This window comes from Trachinotus anak, unplaced genomic scaffold (assembly GCF_046630095.1).
Source record: "Trachinotus anak isolate AG129_WGS33_773 ecotype Australia unplaced genomic scaffold, CSIRO_AGI_Tana_v1 ptg000039l, whole genome shotgun sequence".
NCBI classification, from domain to species: domain Eukaryota; kingdom Metazoa; phylum Chordata; class Actinopteri; order Carangiformes; family Carangidae; genus Trachinotus; species Trachinotus anak.
In genome coordinates this window covers 840,668-857,500 of record NW_027273890.1, presented here as the reverse complement: position 1 = coordinate 857,500, position 16,833 = coordinate 840,668, and the positions used below count along the sequence as shown (strand labels likewise).

The window sequence follows — 16,833 nt, the reverse complement described above, 5'->3', positions numbered from 1 at the left end:
GACCAGGACCAGGACTGCAGATGTTCACACTGCTGGTTATTATAAGTACAGTGTACTGTTATGTGGAGGAGAACAATGTGTCATCATCTCTCAGCTGCCTGATTATAAACCATTGAAATGTGTGTGAACCTTGTGTATCAGTCGGGGTCAGAGCAGTTCACATCACAACATCAGAGGGTCTCGGTTTAAACAGCCTCAGTGTTTCCTGGTTCTGAACGGAGGCTGTGCAGACGACAGGACGGCCGTGAAGCTCAGTGATGTTTGAAGTTGAACCAGGATGTTGTGACATGACAGTGACAGACTGTGGTATTGATTCTTCATGTATTGATCTTCTCTCCTGCTGACGTGCAGCCTCTCTAACACGTGTTGTGACACCAGGAGGGTGTTAACATGTGACACCCACTCAGCAGCCTGACGAGAGCACGGCTAATTCAACCAATGAGCCCCCGCCCAACAGGTTCTACCTGTTCATCATGTCATAGTGACAAACACCTTCTTTATTTAGCAGGGAATCACCGTGGCACCACTGACAACACGCTACATGTTGAAAGGAGCCTTCACACTATTACAGCTCAGCTCCTCAGTGTCCACACAGACCTGCAGACCTCAGTGTCTCTGCAGCTCAGCTCCTCAGTGTCCACACAGAGGAAAATTTAAAAAATGCACAGCACGAGGGCTGATGCTCCTGAAAAATCAAAGACGATGACTCATCTGCACAAGTGTCTCATATGCGAATGATCAACAGGTCTCTGCTCTCCATTGGTACAATCTGTTTGTTTGTATCAGTCCCATTATTTCAGATCCTCTCACTGCAGCCTGACAATAAGGCCTCTACCACTTTAATTGGTTCCTAATGAAGAGGAGGGTTAATGGAGGGGGTTAGTGAAGCTGAAAAGAACAATGTGGGCAGGCTGTTCAGAGGAATCACTGGGGAGAGAAGAGACACACACCACCACACAAAAGCCTTTCTTCTTCTGATGAGACGACCGGAGGCCGTACAGTTCATGTTGTTACCTGATTACAGCCGAGCAGCGACTGATGGGAAGTGGGACACGTTAAAAAACAAACTGTCACCGTCTCTTTCGTTTTTCTGTCATGTAAATGCTCCACCAGAGAATGTGACACCTCTACAAAACTGGTTCATTTTGATGACCTTTTTAATTCCATGCATAATGTCACTTCTTAAATGTGAGGATTTGAGACTTTGAAGTTGATCTGAGGTTAAACTCTGGAGATTCTTCACTATTGTTTTACATTTTACAGACAAAGTGATTCATCAAGAAAATAACTGGAAGTTTACTCAATGCTTTAAATAAGAATAGTATGATCTGATGGGAAACTGTCATTCATTTGTTTCAGTGTGTTGTGATGCAACAATGATTATAGAAGTGATTCAGGACGTAAACATCATCTCTGTGTCTTAGACGATGATGCAGCAGCAGCAGCAGCAACACTGTGACTGTCAACAGCCTCCAGCAGCTCAGGCCACTGTCACAACAACGTCCCTCTAACTGAACTGATCTGATGTCACTGCAGGTTCAAGACCTAAAGACCTGAAGACACAACTGTCAAACACCTGGAGACGTCTTCACAGAAACTGATGTGTGAGGTTGTTGAGGATGATTTTCCATTTCAAGGCTGCAGCTAATGATCATTATTAGTGATTAATCTGTTGATTAGTTTAAATCTCAAAGATATTCATCATTACAGAAGAGCAGGAGACATGAAGGTATTAGTCAGGGGTTGCATTACATTCTGAGTTGTACCTTTTGGATTTTTAGAAGAGGAAACGTAAACTGACCTTAGTGGATAAGTATGTTTTTATTAAATTTGACATTAGGTTATATTTGATGGGTAGAACAGGTTAATTAATTAGATACGGTCACTTTAAGAGAGCACACCTGGCATATTTACCCCATTCAGCTGTGGAGCAGAGGATTCTGGGGTCTGGAGTCACTGAGGAGTGATACGGTTTCCACAGCGTGTCCTGTCAGGTGAGGACAGGTGACCTGCTGTGACATGTGGAAGTCACTAAATCACTTCTCTGCAGTATCACAGACGTTTGGACCCAAGTCTGAAGCTGTATCTGTATCACTTTCATTCCTCCACTCAGTCTCTCTCAGCTTCTCATGGCTGCTGTTGTTCTGACCACACACACACACACACACACACACACACACACACACACACACACACACACACACACACACACACACACACACACACACACACACACACACACACACCACCTCCTCTGCTGTGATTGGATCACTCCACTTTATTATGTGAACTCTTCATATCCTCCTCTCAGACAGAAACCTGGGCTGAAACACTCCAGAGTCAAACATTCACAGTGAGGCGTTGGCCTGACAGCTGCTGCTGCTGCTGATTTATGGACGGAGCACGATCACACACACATGCATGGGAACTATAATAAAGAGCTATTGTAATGCTCTGCTGTGCTCACAGTGACATTTAATTAAAGCTCTGAGTCGCAGCCATGAGCCTCTCGTGGTGCTGCGAGCCTCAGTGCTAACATTAAGCTAATCCTCAGAGAACAAGCACAAGGCGTGGGCTAACTCTAAACATGATGCTAATGCTGCTAAAGCTGGGATAAGTGGCTACCTCCAGGCCATCGCAGGCTGCCATGTTCAATGTCATCTGTGAGCTCGCTGCTCGTGTCCGTCACCGTCAGCTGGAGATTATCAAAGACGCTCCATCAAATCACCATTCAACAGTTTCACTGAGCCCAAACTGCTGCAGGGAGGGAGTGTTGTGTGTGTGTGTGTGTGTGTGTGGCAGAGAATGTCTGTGTATGTTTGTTATTCACTTTGTTACCAGAGTCACATGACTTGATTGTCAACATGCACTGACTCATCAACTGAAGAAAAAGTGCAGAGTATAGGTTGTTTAGAAACAATGATGTCCAGTAAATGAACAGCTGGGCTGTGTCCATGGTCTCATGGGGGGGGGGGGGAGAGAGAGAGAGAGAGAGAGAGAGAGAGAGAGAGAGAGGAGAGAGAGAGAGAGAGAGAGAGAGAGAGAGAGAGAGAGAGAGAGAGAGGAGAGAGAGAGAGAGAGAGAGAGAGAGAGAGAGAGAGAGGAGAGAGAGAGAGAGAGGACTAGTTTATAGACTTAGGACAAGATGTCACAACAGTCTGACAGAAACCACACAAACACACAAACAAAGAGCTGCAGTGTTTATGGCTCTGGAGGAAGATGAAGGAGGTGAGTGGACATAGATGAGGAAACAGAGAAGGAAAGGAGACAGTGAAGGAATCATGGGGAGTGGAGAACAGAACAGACGATGGCACATGATGAATTTTTCTCGTTCTCTGGCCAACATTTCTCTCTCACCCCCTCCGAGGACTGACCTATTCATCAGACAGACCTCCGGACAGGCTGCACAGAAACAAGCTGCTGTGTGTGTGTGTGTGTGTCTGGCCCCTGCCAGTCAGTCCATTGCCAAGACATGAACCATTTGACCCACTTCCCTCAGCCTGAGCTCTGTGGAGGGTGTGTGTGTGTGTGTGTGTGTGTGTGTACTTGCTACATAGTAAGGACCAAAAAAGTATTTTGCTAACAGAGTGAGGACATTTTGGGAAAGTGAGGACATTTTGGCCGGTCCTCACTTTTTGAGACACCTTCAAATCACATGTTGAGGGTTAAGACTTGGTTTCAGAGTTATGGTTAGAATCAGGTTTAGGTTAAGGTCAGGGTCAGGGTTAGGGTTAGGCTCTCAGTTGTGATGGTTAAGGTTAGGGTAAGGGGCTAGGGAATGCATTATGTCAATGAGTGTCCTCACAAAGATAGAAGTACAAGTATGTGTGTGTGTGTGTGTGTGTGTGTGTGTGTGTGTGTGTGTGTGTGTGTGTGTGTGTGTTGCTGTGGTGCTGTGTTACTGCTGCCTGCTCGACTGAAACTGCTCCGATTTCTACAGGCTTCAAAAAAAAAGAAATAAAAACAAATCAACAATGAGAGCAGCCAGCTGGTGTCTGCAGGGAGCAGGACTCCTGAGCGCTGCAGAGGAGGGACTGTGATTAGATATAAATGACTGGGGAGTGTGCTGACCATGCGCGCGCGCGCGCGCACACACACACACACACACACACACACACACACACACACACACACACAGACAGTAGTGAGATCATAAACGCTGGCAGTGAAGAGGAATGGCAGCGCTGCAGAGTTTGACAAGCTACAATGAGACACTTTGATTTCAGTTTTCTGTGATCCGTCAGATTTTCATCACGACTTTATGTGAGCACAGAGACGACAGAACACACACTTTCTGAGGAGGGAACATGTAATCAGAGTCCTCACTCCCTCACTCGCTGTAGAAAAGTGGAGGAGCAGGTTTGTGTGTGACTGCAGAGCACTGTAAGTTCTGATGGATCTGAAGGAAACGCCCTGACATGCTGGAGTAGTACTGGGACAGGTAAAGGTCCTGTAATTATCTCCAGCTCTCACTGTGTCTGTCAGCTGATCATCACCTTAACGTCAGCACATCTGGAACATACACAGCTAATATGAATATGGAAATGACACAAATATACACGTGGCCCAAAATACCTGTGGACTGTAGTATCACATCAGACCGGCTCAGTTCTCCATCAGAGTCCTGCCCTCCTCTCAGTCTCTCTTCATCCTTCTCTGTTCATCTAATACTTTCTGTCTTATCACCCCCACCCTCCAAATATCTTTAATTCAATCTCCCCTCCTCTCTTGTTCCCTCCCTCCCTCCGCCGCTGCTGCTTCAGCCAGAGATATCTGATCAGACCTCTGCCTGGCTCCTCTGGACGATACCCAGCAGACTCTCTGGATTAACCACACACAGCACCTCTGTAATTAAAGCTCCATCCAGTCTGAAGGTTTTTAAAGCTCCATCCAGTCTAAAGGTAGATGTCCATGTGTTTGTGATTATAAAGCAGGTCTAGGTTCTATATTAATACTGTGAAAGTATCAAAGCCTCAGTCCACAGAGAAATGCACACAGCCTGTATTCAGACACTGAGCCTTAAAACCAGCCGTCAGGACTTCTGCAACTTTGTGATGTCACAACAGAGCAAGCCCCGCCCACCTGGACCCACCATCCAACCTTGCAGGGTTTGGTTTCTCTGAGTGTTTACCTGAAATCTGCTACATTTTTATTGGATCACTCAGAAAACAGTCAGCCAATCAGAAGAGAGACACTGAGATGGTTTTTGGTTCTTAAAACCACAGATATTCTTCTGATGAAGATCAACACTTCAGATAAACCACTGAAGAAGATAAAACATGGAGCCTTAATTTTCAGTATGTGGTGTTTTATACCTGTTCTGACCTCTACGTACAACATGTAACCTCTAAAAGCTGCTATTCCTAACACAGACAGTCAGCGTAGAGCGGAGGACAGTGAATGTTGTGTCCTGAACAGTTAAACTCGGTGAGCCTGAGGCTTCATAATTAACTGCTTCAGTGGAGCAGCCAAGACACAACAGCAGAGGACTATGATTAAAGTGGGAAACTCCTGTGTGTGAGAGCAGCTGAGTGACTGAGAAGTAAGACAGTGAGTGAGTGAGTGAGTGAGTGGTTTCCTACCCTCTGTGCTGAGTCCTGGACTGGACGTGAACTGGGCCACATCCACGATTTTGACAGCAAACTGCTGCCCCGTCTCTCTGTTGATGCATCTCCTCACCACGCTGAAGGGGCCCCTGAACACAGAGAAACAAACACACATTAAAGCCACGGCTTGTCGTTCAGGACCCGCCCCCACCTGTCACTCTGTCACACCTGACCATGACAGGGCAGAGGCAACACTCTTTAAACCCAATTATTAATCATTGGGTTTTATCTTTTTTCATTATATAATACATCTGATGTTTTATGAGTTGTTTGTGTTTCCTGTTTTGTGTCTTTCACTATTTAGAAAACAGGTATTGCTAACTAGCTCCTCCATCTCCTCCAGCCGTGATGTGAAACACCTTCCTCTTTAAGTGCTACCAGCTCCTCTGTGAGCGGTTTGCTGCTGAAGCTGAGCAGGTAAGAGGCTCAGGTGTTAGCCAGTCTGCTGAAGCTGGGAACGACGCTGACTGAACCAAACCATCAGCTCTGTGGCTGTAAAACCGAAACCAAGAACTGAAAGACACTACAACGCTGCAGAGCTGGGTGATGATTCATCACATACATTTACACGCAGTCATTGAAACATTATTAATATACAGGTATTGATTATAGCAGCATATCTATATTATATATTTCAATACTTATACTTGTTATAATCAAGTTAATTATAACATATTATAAAAAGTCTTCATCATGAAAAGTTAAAAACAAAGCAGCTGAAACTGTGATGTGCTGCAGTTAACGACACTTTTATTCTGGCTCAGCTTTAATGCACATCAAGGTTCACACATGATTCAGTCTTACAGGTAAAATAAAAAACACATGCATGCTGGGAAAAAACAAACTGACACATGACAAACATTTGGGCTCCTCAGTCACTGAGGGTTTAAGGCACAGACCCTGAACCTCAACGCTCCCAGTTCGAGTCCGACCAGAGGCCTTCATCATGTCTCACTGTCCAGCCTCAAACTGACACGCAATCACTTTAACTCATCAGATGAATGATCAGAGAGGGGGTGTTTGGAGTTGGGGGCACACAGCCCAAGCTCTCCATGTGACTAAAACTTCAATGACTAATTAATTAAGTTTGTCTGAAGTCAGAAACCTGCAGAGCATCACGTCAGGATCACGTCGCTGTGATCTGACAACTGAAGATTCAGTGGTTCTCTCTCATCTCTGACCGAAGCTGAAGTCATTGGTCAGTGCAGTGCGACCCCTCCCTCTGTTCCTCCTACGACTTCATGCATCACTGTTGTGATAAAATGAAAACCCAGCACATAACAACCAGGATCACTGAGGCTGAGTGTAGCTGCTGCTCTGTGGTCCACACACAGGCCCACCAGTCAGGGCTGCAGCGTACGGCAGGAAGACTCCTTCAAAATAAAGCTCCAGGCTGTGCTGCACTCAACACTGGGGTAATGTGAACTGACCTGTACACACTGGGGCATAACACACTGTGTGTCGATAGGTGTGTGTGAGTGAACATGTGGGGGAGGGGGGAGGGTGTGTGTGTGTGTGTGTGTGTGTGTGTGTGTGTGTGTGTGTGTGTGTGTGTATGTGAGAGTGTGAGAGGGAGAGAGTGAGTGTGTGTGTGTGTGTGAGAGAGTCAGTGTGTGTGTGTGTGTGTGTGTGTGTGTGTGTGTGTGTGTGTGTGTGTGTGTGTGTGTGTGTGTATACACACTTGTACTTGCTACATAGTAAGGACCAAAAAAATATTTTACTAACAGAGTGAGGACATTTTGGGAAAGTGAGGACATTTTGGCCGGTCCTCACTTTTTGAGACACCTTCAAATCACATGTTGAGGTTAAGACTTGGTTTCAGAGTTATGGTTAGAATTAGGTTTAGGTTAAGGTTAGGGGCAGGGTCAGGGTCAGGGTTAGGCTCTCAGGTGTGATGGTTAAGGTTAGGGTAAGGGGCTAGGGAATGCATTATGTCAATGAGTGTCCTCACAAAGATAGAAGTACAAGTATGTGTGTGTGTGTGTGTGTGTGTGTGTGTGTGTGTGTGTGTGTGTGTGTGTGTGTGTGTGCGTGTGTGTGAAGTGTCTTTGTGCACAAACAGACTGGAGGAGCAGATGGTGATCAAGCTAAAGCTGCTTAGCGTCAGAAGGGTGAGGTAGGACGGCACGGTGCCCAAACATGCAGGAGAAACACACACACACACACACACACACACACACACACACACACACACACACACAATAAACATAGATCAAACTCAGACTGAGATAAACACGATGAGCAGTGTTGCTGAGAAAACTGTCACTTTGACCAGAGGGATTGTACATTGTTTGTCTGCTGTGTAACACACACACACACACACACACACACACACACACACACACACACACACACACACACACACACACACACACGCCACTGGGTCACCAGTTTAATGAGCAGAAACATTCCTCAGTTTCCACAGTTCACCATCACATGATTGCTTCTAAGTGCAATTAACCCAGACACACAGAGTGAGACGGTAAATTCCACATTGACCTGTCAAATCCATCTGTTCCTCCATCAGTCCATCCACTCATCTGTCCATCCACTCATCTGTCCATCCACGAGTTGATGAGTTACACTGAATGATACGAGCTGACGTACAGTCTAAAAGGTAGACGTCCATCTTCACGTCCATTGGCTGACTGACCTGTTGTTACTAGAGCTCCAGAGAGAAGCCTGAGAGAGGAGATGTAAAACTACACTGAGATGGTTTTTGGTTCTTAAAGCACAGATATATCTTCTGATGGAGATCAGCTCTTCAGATAAAACACAGTTAAAACATGGGGCTGTAACTCCCTGTAGACAGTGACTGGAAATAAATCAAAGAGACAAGAGGGTTAGTTTTCTTCCAGCTCTTTCTAAACTGTGACTGTAAGGAGCCAGGATCTGTGGGGAAATCTCCAGCTCCATATGAAAGACAACACCGGCATGCAAACAATGAATTTGTCAATTTCAGGAAGTCAGCACCGAGAGCCACATGAACAGACTGGACTCAGACTCCTGCAGGAATATGCTTCAACCTAAACTTTGTTGGAGCAGGATCACTGGGTCACAGAACTCTCATTAGTAATGCAGTCGAGTCCTCCTCTGCTGCGTTATCTCCCACCATGCTACAGTCCAGTCACTTCACCTCTGCCCACCCTTCACAGCGCAGCAAATGTCAGGACTTGCTCAAGGCTGCGCTCTCTACAGCGACAAACAAGAGGCCCTGGAGGAGCTGGGACAGACAGAGGGAGGACAGAGGAGAGTCAGGAGAGGTGGAAATACTGATCCTGAACACGTGGATTACTGGGAAATGAAAAAGAAGTTACAAACATGATAGTGAAAGGTTGGTGAGGCCAGGAGAAGCAGGGAGTTGGCAGGTCTGGCCGATGAATTTTAAAGCTCCATCCAGTCTAAAGGCAGATGTCCATGTGTTTGTGATTATAAAGCAGGTCTAGGTTCTATATTAATACTGTGAAAGTATCAAAGCCTCAGTCCACAGAGAAATGCACACAGCCTGTATTCAGACACTGAGCCTTAAAACCAGCCGTCAGGACTTCTGTGACTTTGTGATGTCACAACAAATCAGTCACTGCTCAGGGCCTCACTATCATAAAGTGACGAGTCAGGCTGGGGCTAGCTGGTTAGCATGCTAACATCAGTAGGGGCAACAGAGACAAGAGTTAACAGTGGAGTTAGTCTCCACCTCTAGAGACAGATGTTGGTGAGTGAAGGATGAAGGTTGATGCTGGACTAACGTTTCTTTAGACTGTTGGGTAAACAGCTGCTAATGCTAACGTTAGCTATGTAGCAATAGCTAAACACACATTATTATTTATATTCATATAAACCTTTATACTGTGATACCACCAAAACTTATCTGTGTATGTGTGTGTGTGTGTGTACTTGTACTTGCTACATAGTAAGAACCAAAAAAATATTTTACTAACAGAGTGAGGACATTTTGGGAAAGTGAGGACATTTTGGCCGGTCCTCACTTTTTGAGACACCTTCAAATCACATGTTGAGGGTTAAGACTTGGTTTTAGAGTTATGGTTAGAATTAGGTTTAGGTTAAGGTCAGGGTCAGGGTTAGGGTTAGGCTCTCAGGTGTGATGGTTAAGGTTAGGGTAAGGGGCTAGGGAATGCATTATGTCAATGAGTGTCCTCACAAAGATAGAAGTACAAGTATGTGTGTGTGTGTGTGTGTGTGTGTGTGTGTGTGTGTGTGTGTGTGTGTGTGTGTGTGTGTGTGAGTGTGTGTGCGGTTGAAGAGCCCGATCTCCAGCACACGTCAGGCTCACCGCCCAGCAGAGAGGGAGGAACTTTAGAAATCTGTCAGGAGAGAGGAGGTGAAGCAAGGCAGACGGAGGGAAGGCATAATGACGGGGGGGGGGGGGCTGCTTTGAACTGCAGACGGCTCAAGTGGCGGAATTGGGCGTCTTGGAAGAATCTACTGTGCACAGAGAAGGCGTTCTGACTCTGAATTGGCCTCAGCTGCACACGGCGTCAGCCATTACAGCTCTGAATGGAAGTCAGCTGCACACAGCTGCTCTGATGGTTCCTGCACTTTAGCCAACCTCACTGAAATAACAGGAAGGGGGGGGGGCAGAAAGAAGAGGAACATGGACAGGAAGAGAAAATGTGAGAGTGGGTCTTTCTAACCCAGATCTGACTCTGGTGTTTTATCGTTTATCCACAGTGTGAGCGACAGTACCTGCCCCCCAGGACTGAGTTCAGCTCTAAGCATCTGTCCATGCTTTCACATGGATTCACAACCTGCAACAACTTCCTCAGTGAACTCAGTGCATTATGGGACAGGCTGGACCAAGGTCGCTCAGAAATGTTGTTGATCTCATGACATCAAGATGTTGACTTCAAACAGAATCATGATTTATTGTCTCTTTATTGTCTGGTAATTACATGAACAGCTGCTTCCCTCCTGTAACTTCTGCTCTGTGCATTTATCAGATAAAAGTGCTCATCATCAAACAAAGGCTTGTGATAAGAAACTACCTCCACCACACAAACTGTCCAGATGTGGCACGGATAACTGGGTTAAAAACTTAATAACCATCATTATCCTGTTTTTTTTTCAAGCTTTTACTATTTTTATTCTGAAGAGTTCAGACAGGAAGTCCCAAAGGTTAAGTTTCTCTCTGGACAAACCTCTGCGATGACAGACATATGAAGTGTGATGTGAGAAAATAACAGCAGTCAAACGTGTTATAAGTGACGGAGGCTGCAGGATGGTCGGGACTGAGCTCTGCTGCTCCTCCGTCATCATCTCACTGCTGCCTGTGGACGAGCGGCGACAGTGAGAAAGCGTGGGTGTAAATACATGTGACCTTCAGTCGCACAGTTCACAGCAGTAAGTGCTTAATGAACACAGAGCTCCTGACCTTTACTCTCTGCACTTCAGCTGACCCACAGGTGGGAGGTGTTGCTGTACCTGGGGCCTTGATCCACTGATACTATAAATGACTGAGGGTGTGGGAAAGTCTGGGGAGAGAGCCGGGGAGAAGAATTTGCTGCATTCGACGTCAGGGTAACCACAGGGAATTTACAGCAACATCAAGAGGACAGGCTGCCCTGAACCGCTCGCCGTCTATCTGCATCTTTGTGTGTATTGCTGCAGTAAAAGGTGATTTGCAGGCTGCACTCCCTCTGAACTTCATAGTGCATCAATCACTGCGCGTCTCATTCCGTAAATGTCAGCGGCTTTATGAGACACAAGTCCGGAGCATCACTCCCGCTCAGACTGACGGGCCGACCTGTGGCGAGGAGGACGGCTCCACCTCCCACTCATCTGTGTCAGTCAGAAACAAGAGAGGAGGACGCAGGAAGCTGCGCTAGCAGCTGCTGGTGGAGATGACGCCACGTTCTCTTCAGAACCAGACGAATCAGACCGACACGTTTCAGTTACTGCTGCTGTCCAGTGATGTGTTCAACTGACCAAGTTCCAACGGAAACTATTAAAGGTCCATGTTTCACTCTGTTTAGAGTGTTGATCTCCATCAGAAGATGTTTTATATGTTAAGAAGCAACAACCAGCTGGAAGATTTCAGGTAAAAACCAAATCCTGCAAGGTTGGATTGTGGGTGCAGGTGGGCGTGGCTGAGAGCAGTGACTGCTTTGTTGTGACATCACAAAGTTCCAGAAGTCCTGACGGCTGGTTTTAAGGCTCAGTGTCTGAATACAGGCTGTGTGCATTTCTCTGTGGACTGAGACTTTGATACTTTCACAGTATTAATATAGAACCTAGACCTGCTTTATAATCACAAACACATGGACATCTACCTTTAGACTGGATGGAGCTTTAATTCAACTTCAGTTCATGCAGTTGGATAAAAACCAGACACCATGATCACTCTCACTCTCAGCAGTGAAAGCTCAGGACTAAACCTGCTAAAGACTATTGTCATCACATTACAGAGCACACACACACACACACACAGGTGACACAGATTGTGTCTTTAGAACTTATTTCAGGGGTCAACAGACTTCATCCTGAAGTCAATCAACACTAAATGAATGTCATTAACATGTTTACACCTCCTGTGGAGCCGAGAGAGAGAGAGAGAGAGAGAGAGAGAGAGAGAGAGAGAGAGAGAGAGAGAGAGAGAGAGAGAGAGAGAGAGAGAGAGAGAGAGAGAGAGAGAGAGAGAGAGAGAGAGAGAGAGAGAGAGAGAGAGAGAGAGAGAGAGAGAGAGAGAGAGGAGTTGACAGCCACACATGACAAACAGATGCTGTATGTTTTCCACAGACTCCATAATATTCACAGTGTTTTACACAGTAACCTCCCACTTTACATAGTTCAGTTCTGTTCTCTTCAGACACTGATCCATTTACACATGACTGAAGTCTTTACTGGCCAAGATATGCCTTCAGTGTTACTGGTGCCCCCCCCCCCCCCCCCCATAAATCAGTGTGGAACTGGCTGGGCGTCACTGAGGACTTCCTGTTCTAACTTGTGATGATTTAGGAACAGCTGGTGCAGCCCACAACTATCCAGATCCTGTCCAGACAACGGAGACTGATTAACTGACCGACGGATCCCAGCTTCCTGCAGCTCTGGGAGGGAGGGGGGCAGCTTCGACGCAGGGGGAATTATTAAACGCACGTCTCTGACTGGCCGAACCGTCTTTCAGACACATCGATTCGGCTGCTGACAGCGGAGCTTCACTCAGCTCCTGTGCTGCCGCCTGACTCTCAGACAAATGAAGTCAGGCTGAAGTGAAGCTTGGACCATGAGGTGCACAGAGAACACAGGCTCTGATGGGCTGAAGCCTACATTCATGAGTCTGCACTTTATGACATCAGCAATGCAAACAACAAAACACAACAAAACACGACAGAACACGACAGAACAACAAAACACAACAAAACACAACAGAACACGAGAGAACAAGAGAGAACTCGACAGAACTCGAGGCCCTACCTAGCAGCGTGAGAAGGAACACACATGCACAGGGAGGCAGGGGCGTGCTGGGGGGGGCGCTACAACAGAGCTTGTGTTTAATGCAGGAATGCTGAGAACGACCATGACTCGGGTCGCTGGCTGTCCTCGGTCTTCCCTCCCTTGTTTGGAGACGGAGGCGCTGCTGTGTTCCCGCCCTGAGTTTCACAGGCCAGTAAATCAGGTGATGTTCACACAGGATCTGTCCGCAGGAGGTTCAGGTCTGGAGACTTCAAACCCTTCGTTCTGTCCAAAACCCACAAATATTCTGTTTACTACCACGTCAGGAGCTGGAGCCAGTGAGATTTTAGCCGTCTCCATTTCAAATGTATTAAAAACGATTGATTGATTATCAAACTGGTTGCTGCTTAATTTTCTTTTAATTGATTGATGAAATGGATCAAATTTGTGACTTTGATTTGTGCTTCTCTGTTGATGCAGTGAGACGACAAGCCTCATGAATAATACACACACACACACACACACACACACACACACACACACACACACACACACACACACACACACACACAGGTTCAGATCACAGCAGGGTCTCTCTGTGTGAGGATGTGAGAGCAGCTACCAGTATCTCCACAAGTGCAGCACTTTAGAGACGAGTGTGTGTGTGTGATTTCCCAGCACCTGCGGCTGGGCTTCCCTGTACAGACGTGGAGGAGCAGACACTGGGAACCAGCAGAGAGAGTGAACTGGTGGGTGGAGGAGTGACTGTGAGAGAGGGATCATCAGCAACATCAGAGAACAGATAAATATAAAATCAAGAAATAAACACACACACATCCACACTTTTACTTCTACTAACATCCTCTCCTCCATCAATCAAACCAACCCCCCCCCCCCCCCCATTGGTGCACTCTGCCTCCTCCCCTTCTCTGGCACACTGCTTATGTAAGGAGGCAGAGCTAGGCAGCTTATTTACACTCTCATGGGGATTAGGCAGAAGCCTGGACATGCCAGCACCTGCAATGCTCATTGGCAGTGCGCACACACACACACACACACACACACACACACACACACACACACACACACAGGGCCCTGCAGCAGAGATGAGGCCCCTCACAGAGGAGCCAGTCAGGGTGTGAGGTGCAGTGTGATGTTCTCCTGAGGCAGCAGCAGGACACCAGGCTCAGACAGAGGAACTGTGTTGAGATGAGAGGCCGAGCCACGAACTCCAGTCCTGATCACACACTGCTTTACTGTTTCACACAGTTCCTGGTGTGGATGCCAGTGAAGCAGCAGTGAAGCCACAACTATTAAAGTCCAGTCTAAAGGTAGATGTCCATGTGTCTCTGATTATAAAGCAGGTCTAGGTTCTATATTAATACTGTGAAAATGTCACTCTGTGATGCAGGTTCAGCAGTAACAGGTCACCAGGCCTAGACAGACGACCCCCCCACCCCCAACCTTCCTTTACCCACGTCAAAAAGATAAATCATCAGGTCCTTAGTTTCACACCAACGCAGCCATTTCATTAGGGTTAATTCCACTCCTCTTAATTAACTTAGCTCTCTATTTCTCTATAACAAATCTAAATCTAAATCTTGCAGAATCAGCTGCAGTTTCTGTTTGATGTATCAGATTTCTCTGTGGGGGGGGGGTCATTTCTTCAGCGCCTTCAGGAACAGGACTGTGTGCTTAAGTAGGAGAGTAACTGATGAAGCATTTTCTTCCTGAGCATTCAGAAAGTCTTCCTCTGAAGACTCTCTGACTGCAGAAAACAGGAGACATCATTTGACAACGGCTGCTTTTTAAAACATACAGTTTTTAATTTGCACTTTGTTTGTGCATCACAGCTAATGCTAAATGCTAAATGAGCTGTTAATTTTGTGCAGCGTCAGTTAGCCTGCTGCTGCACCGCCTCCAGAGACCGCACTGTGCATTAGCATACTGTCGGAGCAGATCTTACACCAGTGATGCTGCTGTGATCACTGGCTGCCAATCAAAGTTCATCCTCATTAAATCCCATCCCACTAACCTCCGTCTGATTGGAGCTTTTCTGGGTGTTGGGATACATCTTTGAAAGGAGCTGAGCTCCTTCAGTGGATGGAGACGAGGAGTTTATGAAACCTCCAGGCTCTGATGTGTTGATGTGGGATCACAGAGGATGGCAGGTCAAAGACAGGGTGACCCCTCCCCCACTACACCTGTAGAGTTAATGAGACAGAGACTCAGTTTGGTTGTTTCCCCCCAAATAAAACCACTTCCTGACTAAACTCCAACGCTGCAGAGGCAATGTGTGAAAATAACCACAACACTGACTCAGGTCATTTTGAACAGAGCCTCTGGTCTGGTCTGGTCTGGTCTGGTCCTGCTGCCCACCGGGGGCGCACAGGCCTGTGGAGAGTGTCTGTGTGTGTGTGCGCATAAGTGCAGATGATCACACAGTCATTACCTGCTCCCTGAGCCAGAGAAGAAGAAACTGGGAGGACAGGGACGGAGGAGCATCCTCCCTCTGAGGACTCACACTGCCAGTGAGCTCATGGAGACATTCACACTAACACCTGGTTAATAAACATGTTCCCATCAAACGTGTTCATTTCACTTTTATTAGTCGACGTCAACTGATGAAGAACAACTGAACTGAACCAGAGAATAAAACCATGTGACAGCCGAGGAGGAGGGAGGGCCTAATGAGTGACAGCTCTGAGTGACGGCTTCTCCTCGATGAGCTCCCAGGTGTCTGAGCAGAGAGAGATCTCCTCGCTTCTCTTTGATTTCTGACCCTGACCTCCAACAGACGTGAAAAGATTCAATCAATCACCAGGTTTATTCTGACTGAATGAACCATAAGCTTCAGTCTGAGGGAATCTGTGCACTGTGAACTGATCTGAGCTAAATACATTTAGGTTGTGACAAAGACTATTTCCGTGTTGGAGCCCGATGGCGGAGTGGTTAGGGCAGGCGAGTGCCGGTTCGACTCCCAACCGGCCCGACTCTTTCCTGCGTGTCATTCCCCCTCTCTCCCTGCCCCTGTCCTGTCACTCTCTACTGTCCTGTCAATAAAGGCAAAAATGCCCAAAAAATATATCTCTAAAAAAACAAAAAAAAAACCAACTATTATTTCTGTGTTTTCACATTTATTTCTTTATCTTTGCATTATTCATTTTTTTATATACATTTTTTATTTATTTATTTAGGTATGCATTTCAAGATTGATTAATGTATTTATTTCTGTATTTCTATATTTATTTATTTCTGTTGTTCTACATTAACTTATTTCTACATTTATTCATTTCTATATTTTTTAATATTATTTAGCGTTAATTTAATCCAAATTTATTGCATCTTCATTTTCTAAAATCTCCCAATGATGATGTTTAATCCAGTTCCCCTGCTCTGAGGCGTAGCTCTGTCACGAGGACACCTGGCCAGGTAGAGCCGACAGGTACGGACAGAGCTGCACTGACATCAGGAGTGAGAGGGAATATATTTTCTGTTTATACCAACACTAACGAGTTTTAATGAAGCCTCAGGAAACAACACGTCGGGGGAGCAGGAGAAGTGGCAGCAGGGCAGAAAGTGAGAGGACGGCAGAGACAGAAATGAACGAGGAGACAGTGAGAAAAAAAGGCAGAGGAAGGAAAATCCTGCGGTCCAATCTTCTGAGTGTTTTGGGTCGAGAGCCAAGTGAGAGATTTGCTGGCGGATGCTGTTCGGGGAGCGTGTGCAGGAGAGGAGGCACTCTCTGGATTAACTGGATGATTTGTTGCCTAACGGTGAGGAAGTACAGATCAGCTCGGAGAGAGAGGCTCATTCTTTA

At 46.3% G+C, this 16,833-nt stretch overlaps 1 protein-coding gene across 17 annotated transcripts in view; it reads right to left on the bottom strand.

The window, feature by feature from the left end:
• The window catches only part of LOC139614813 (peripheral plasma membrane protein CASK), an 88,006-nt gene that overhangs the window by 47,197 nt on the left and 23,976 nt on the right, over positions 1–16,833 (bottom strand). For all 17 annotated transcript variants that reach the window (XM_071472428.1, XM_071472423.1, XM_071472434.1 and 14 more), the window contains exon 2: positions 5,583–5,695. In XM_071472428.1, the coding sequence (XP_071328529.1) occupies positions 5,583–5,695 (113 nt within the window). The remainder of the gene's footprint in view (positions 1–5,582; positions 5,696–16,833) is intronic.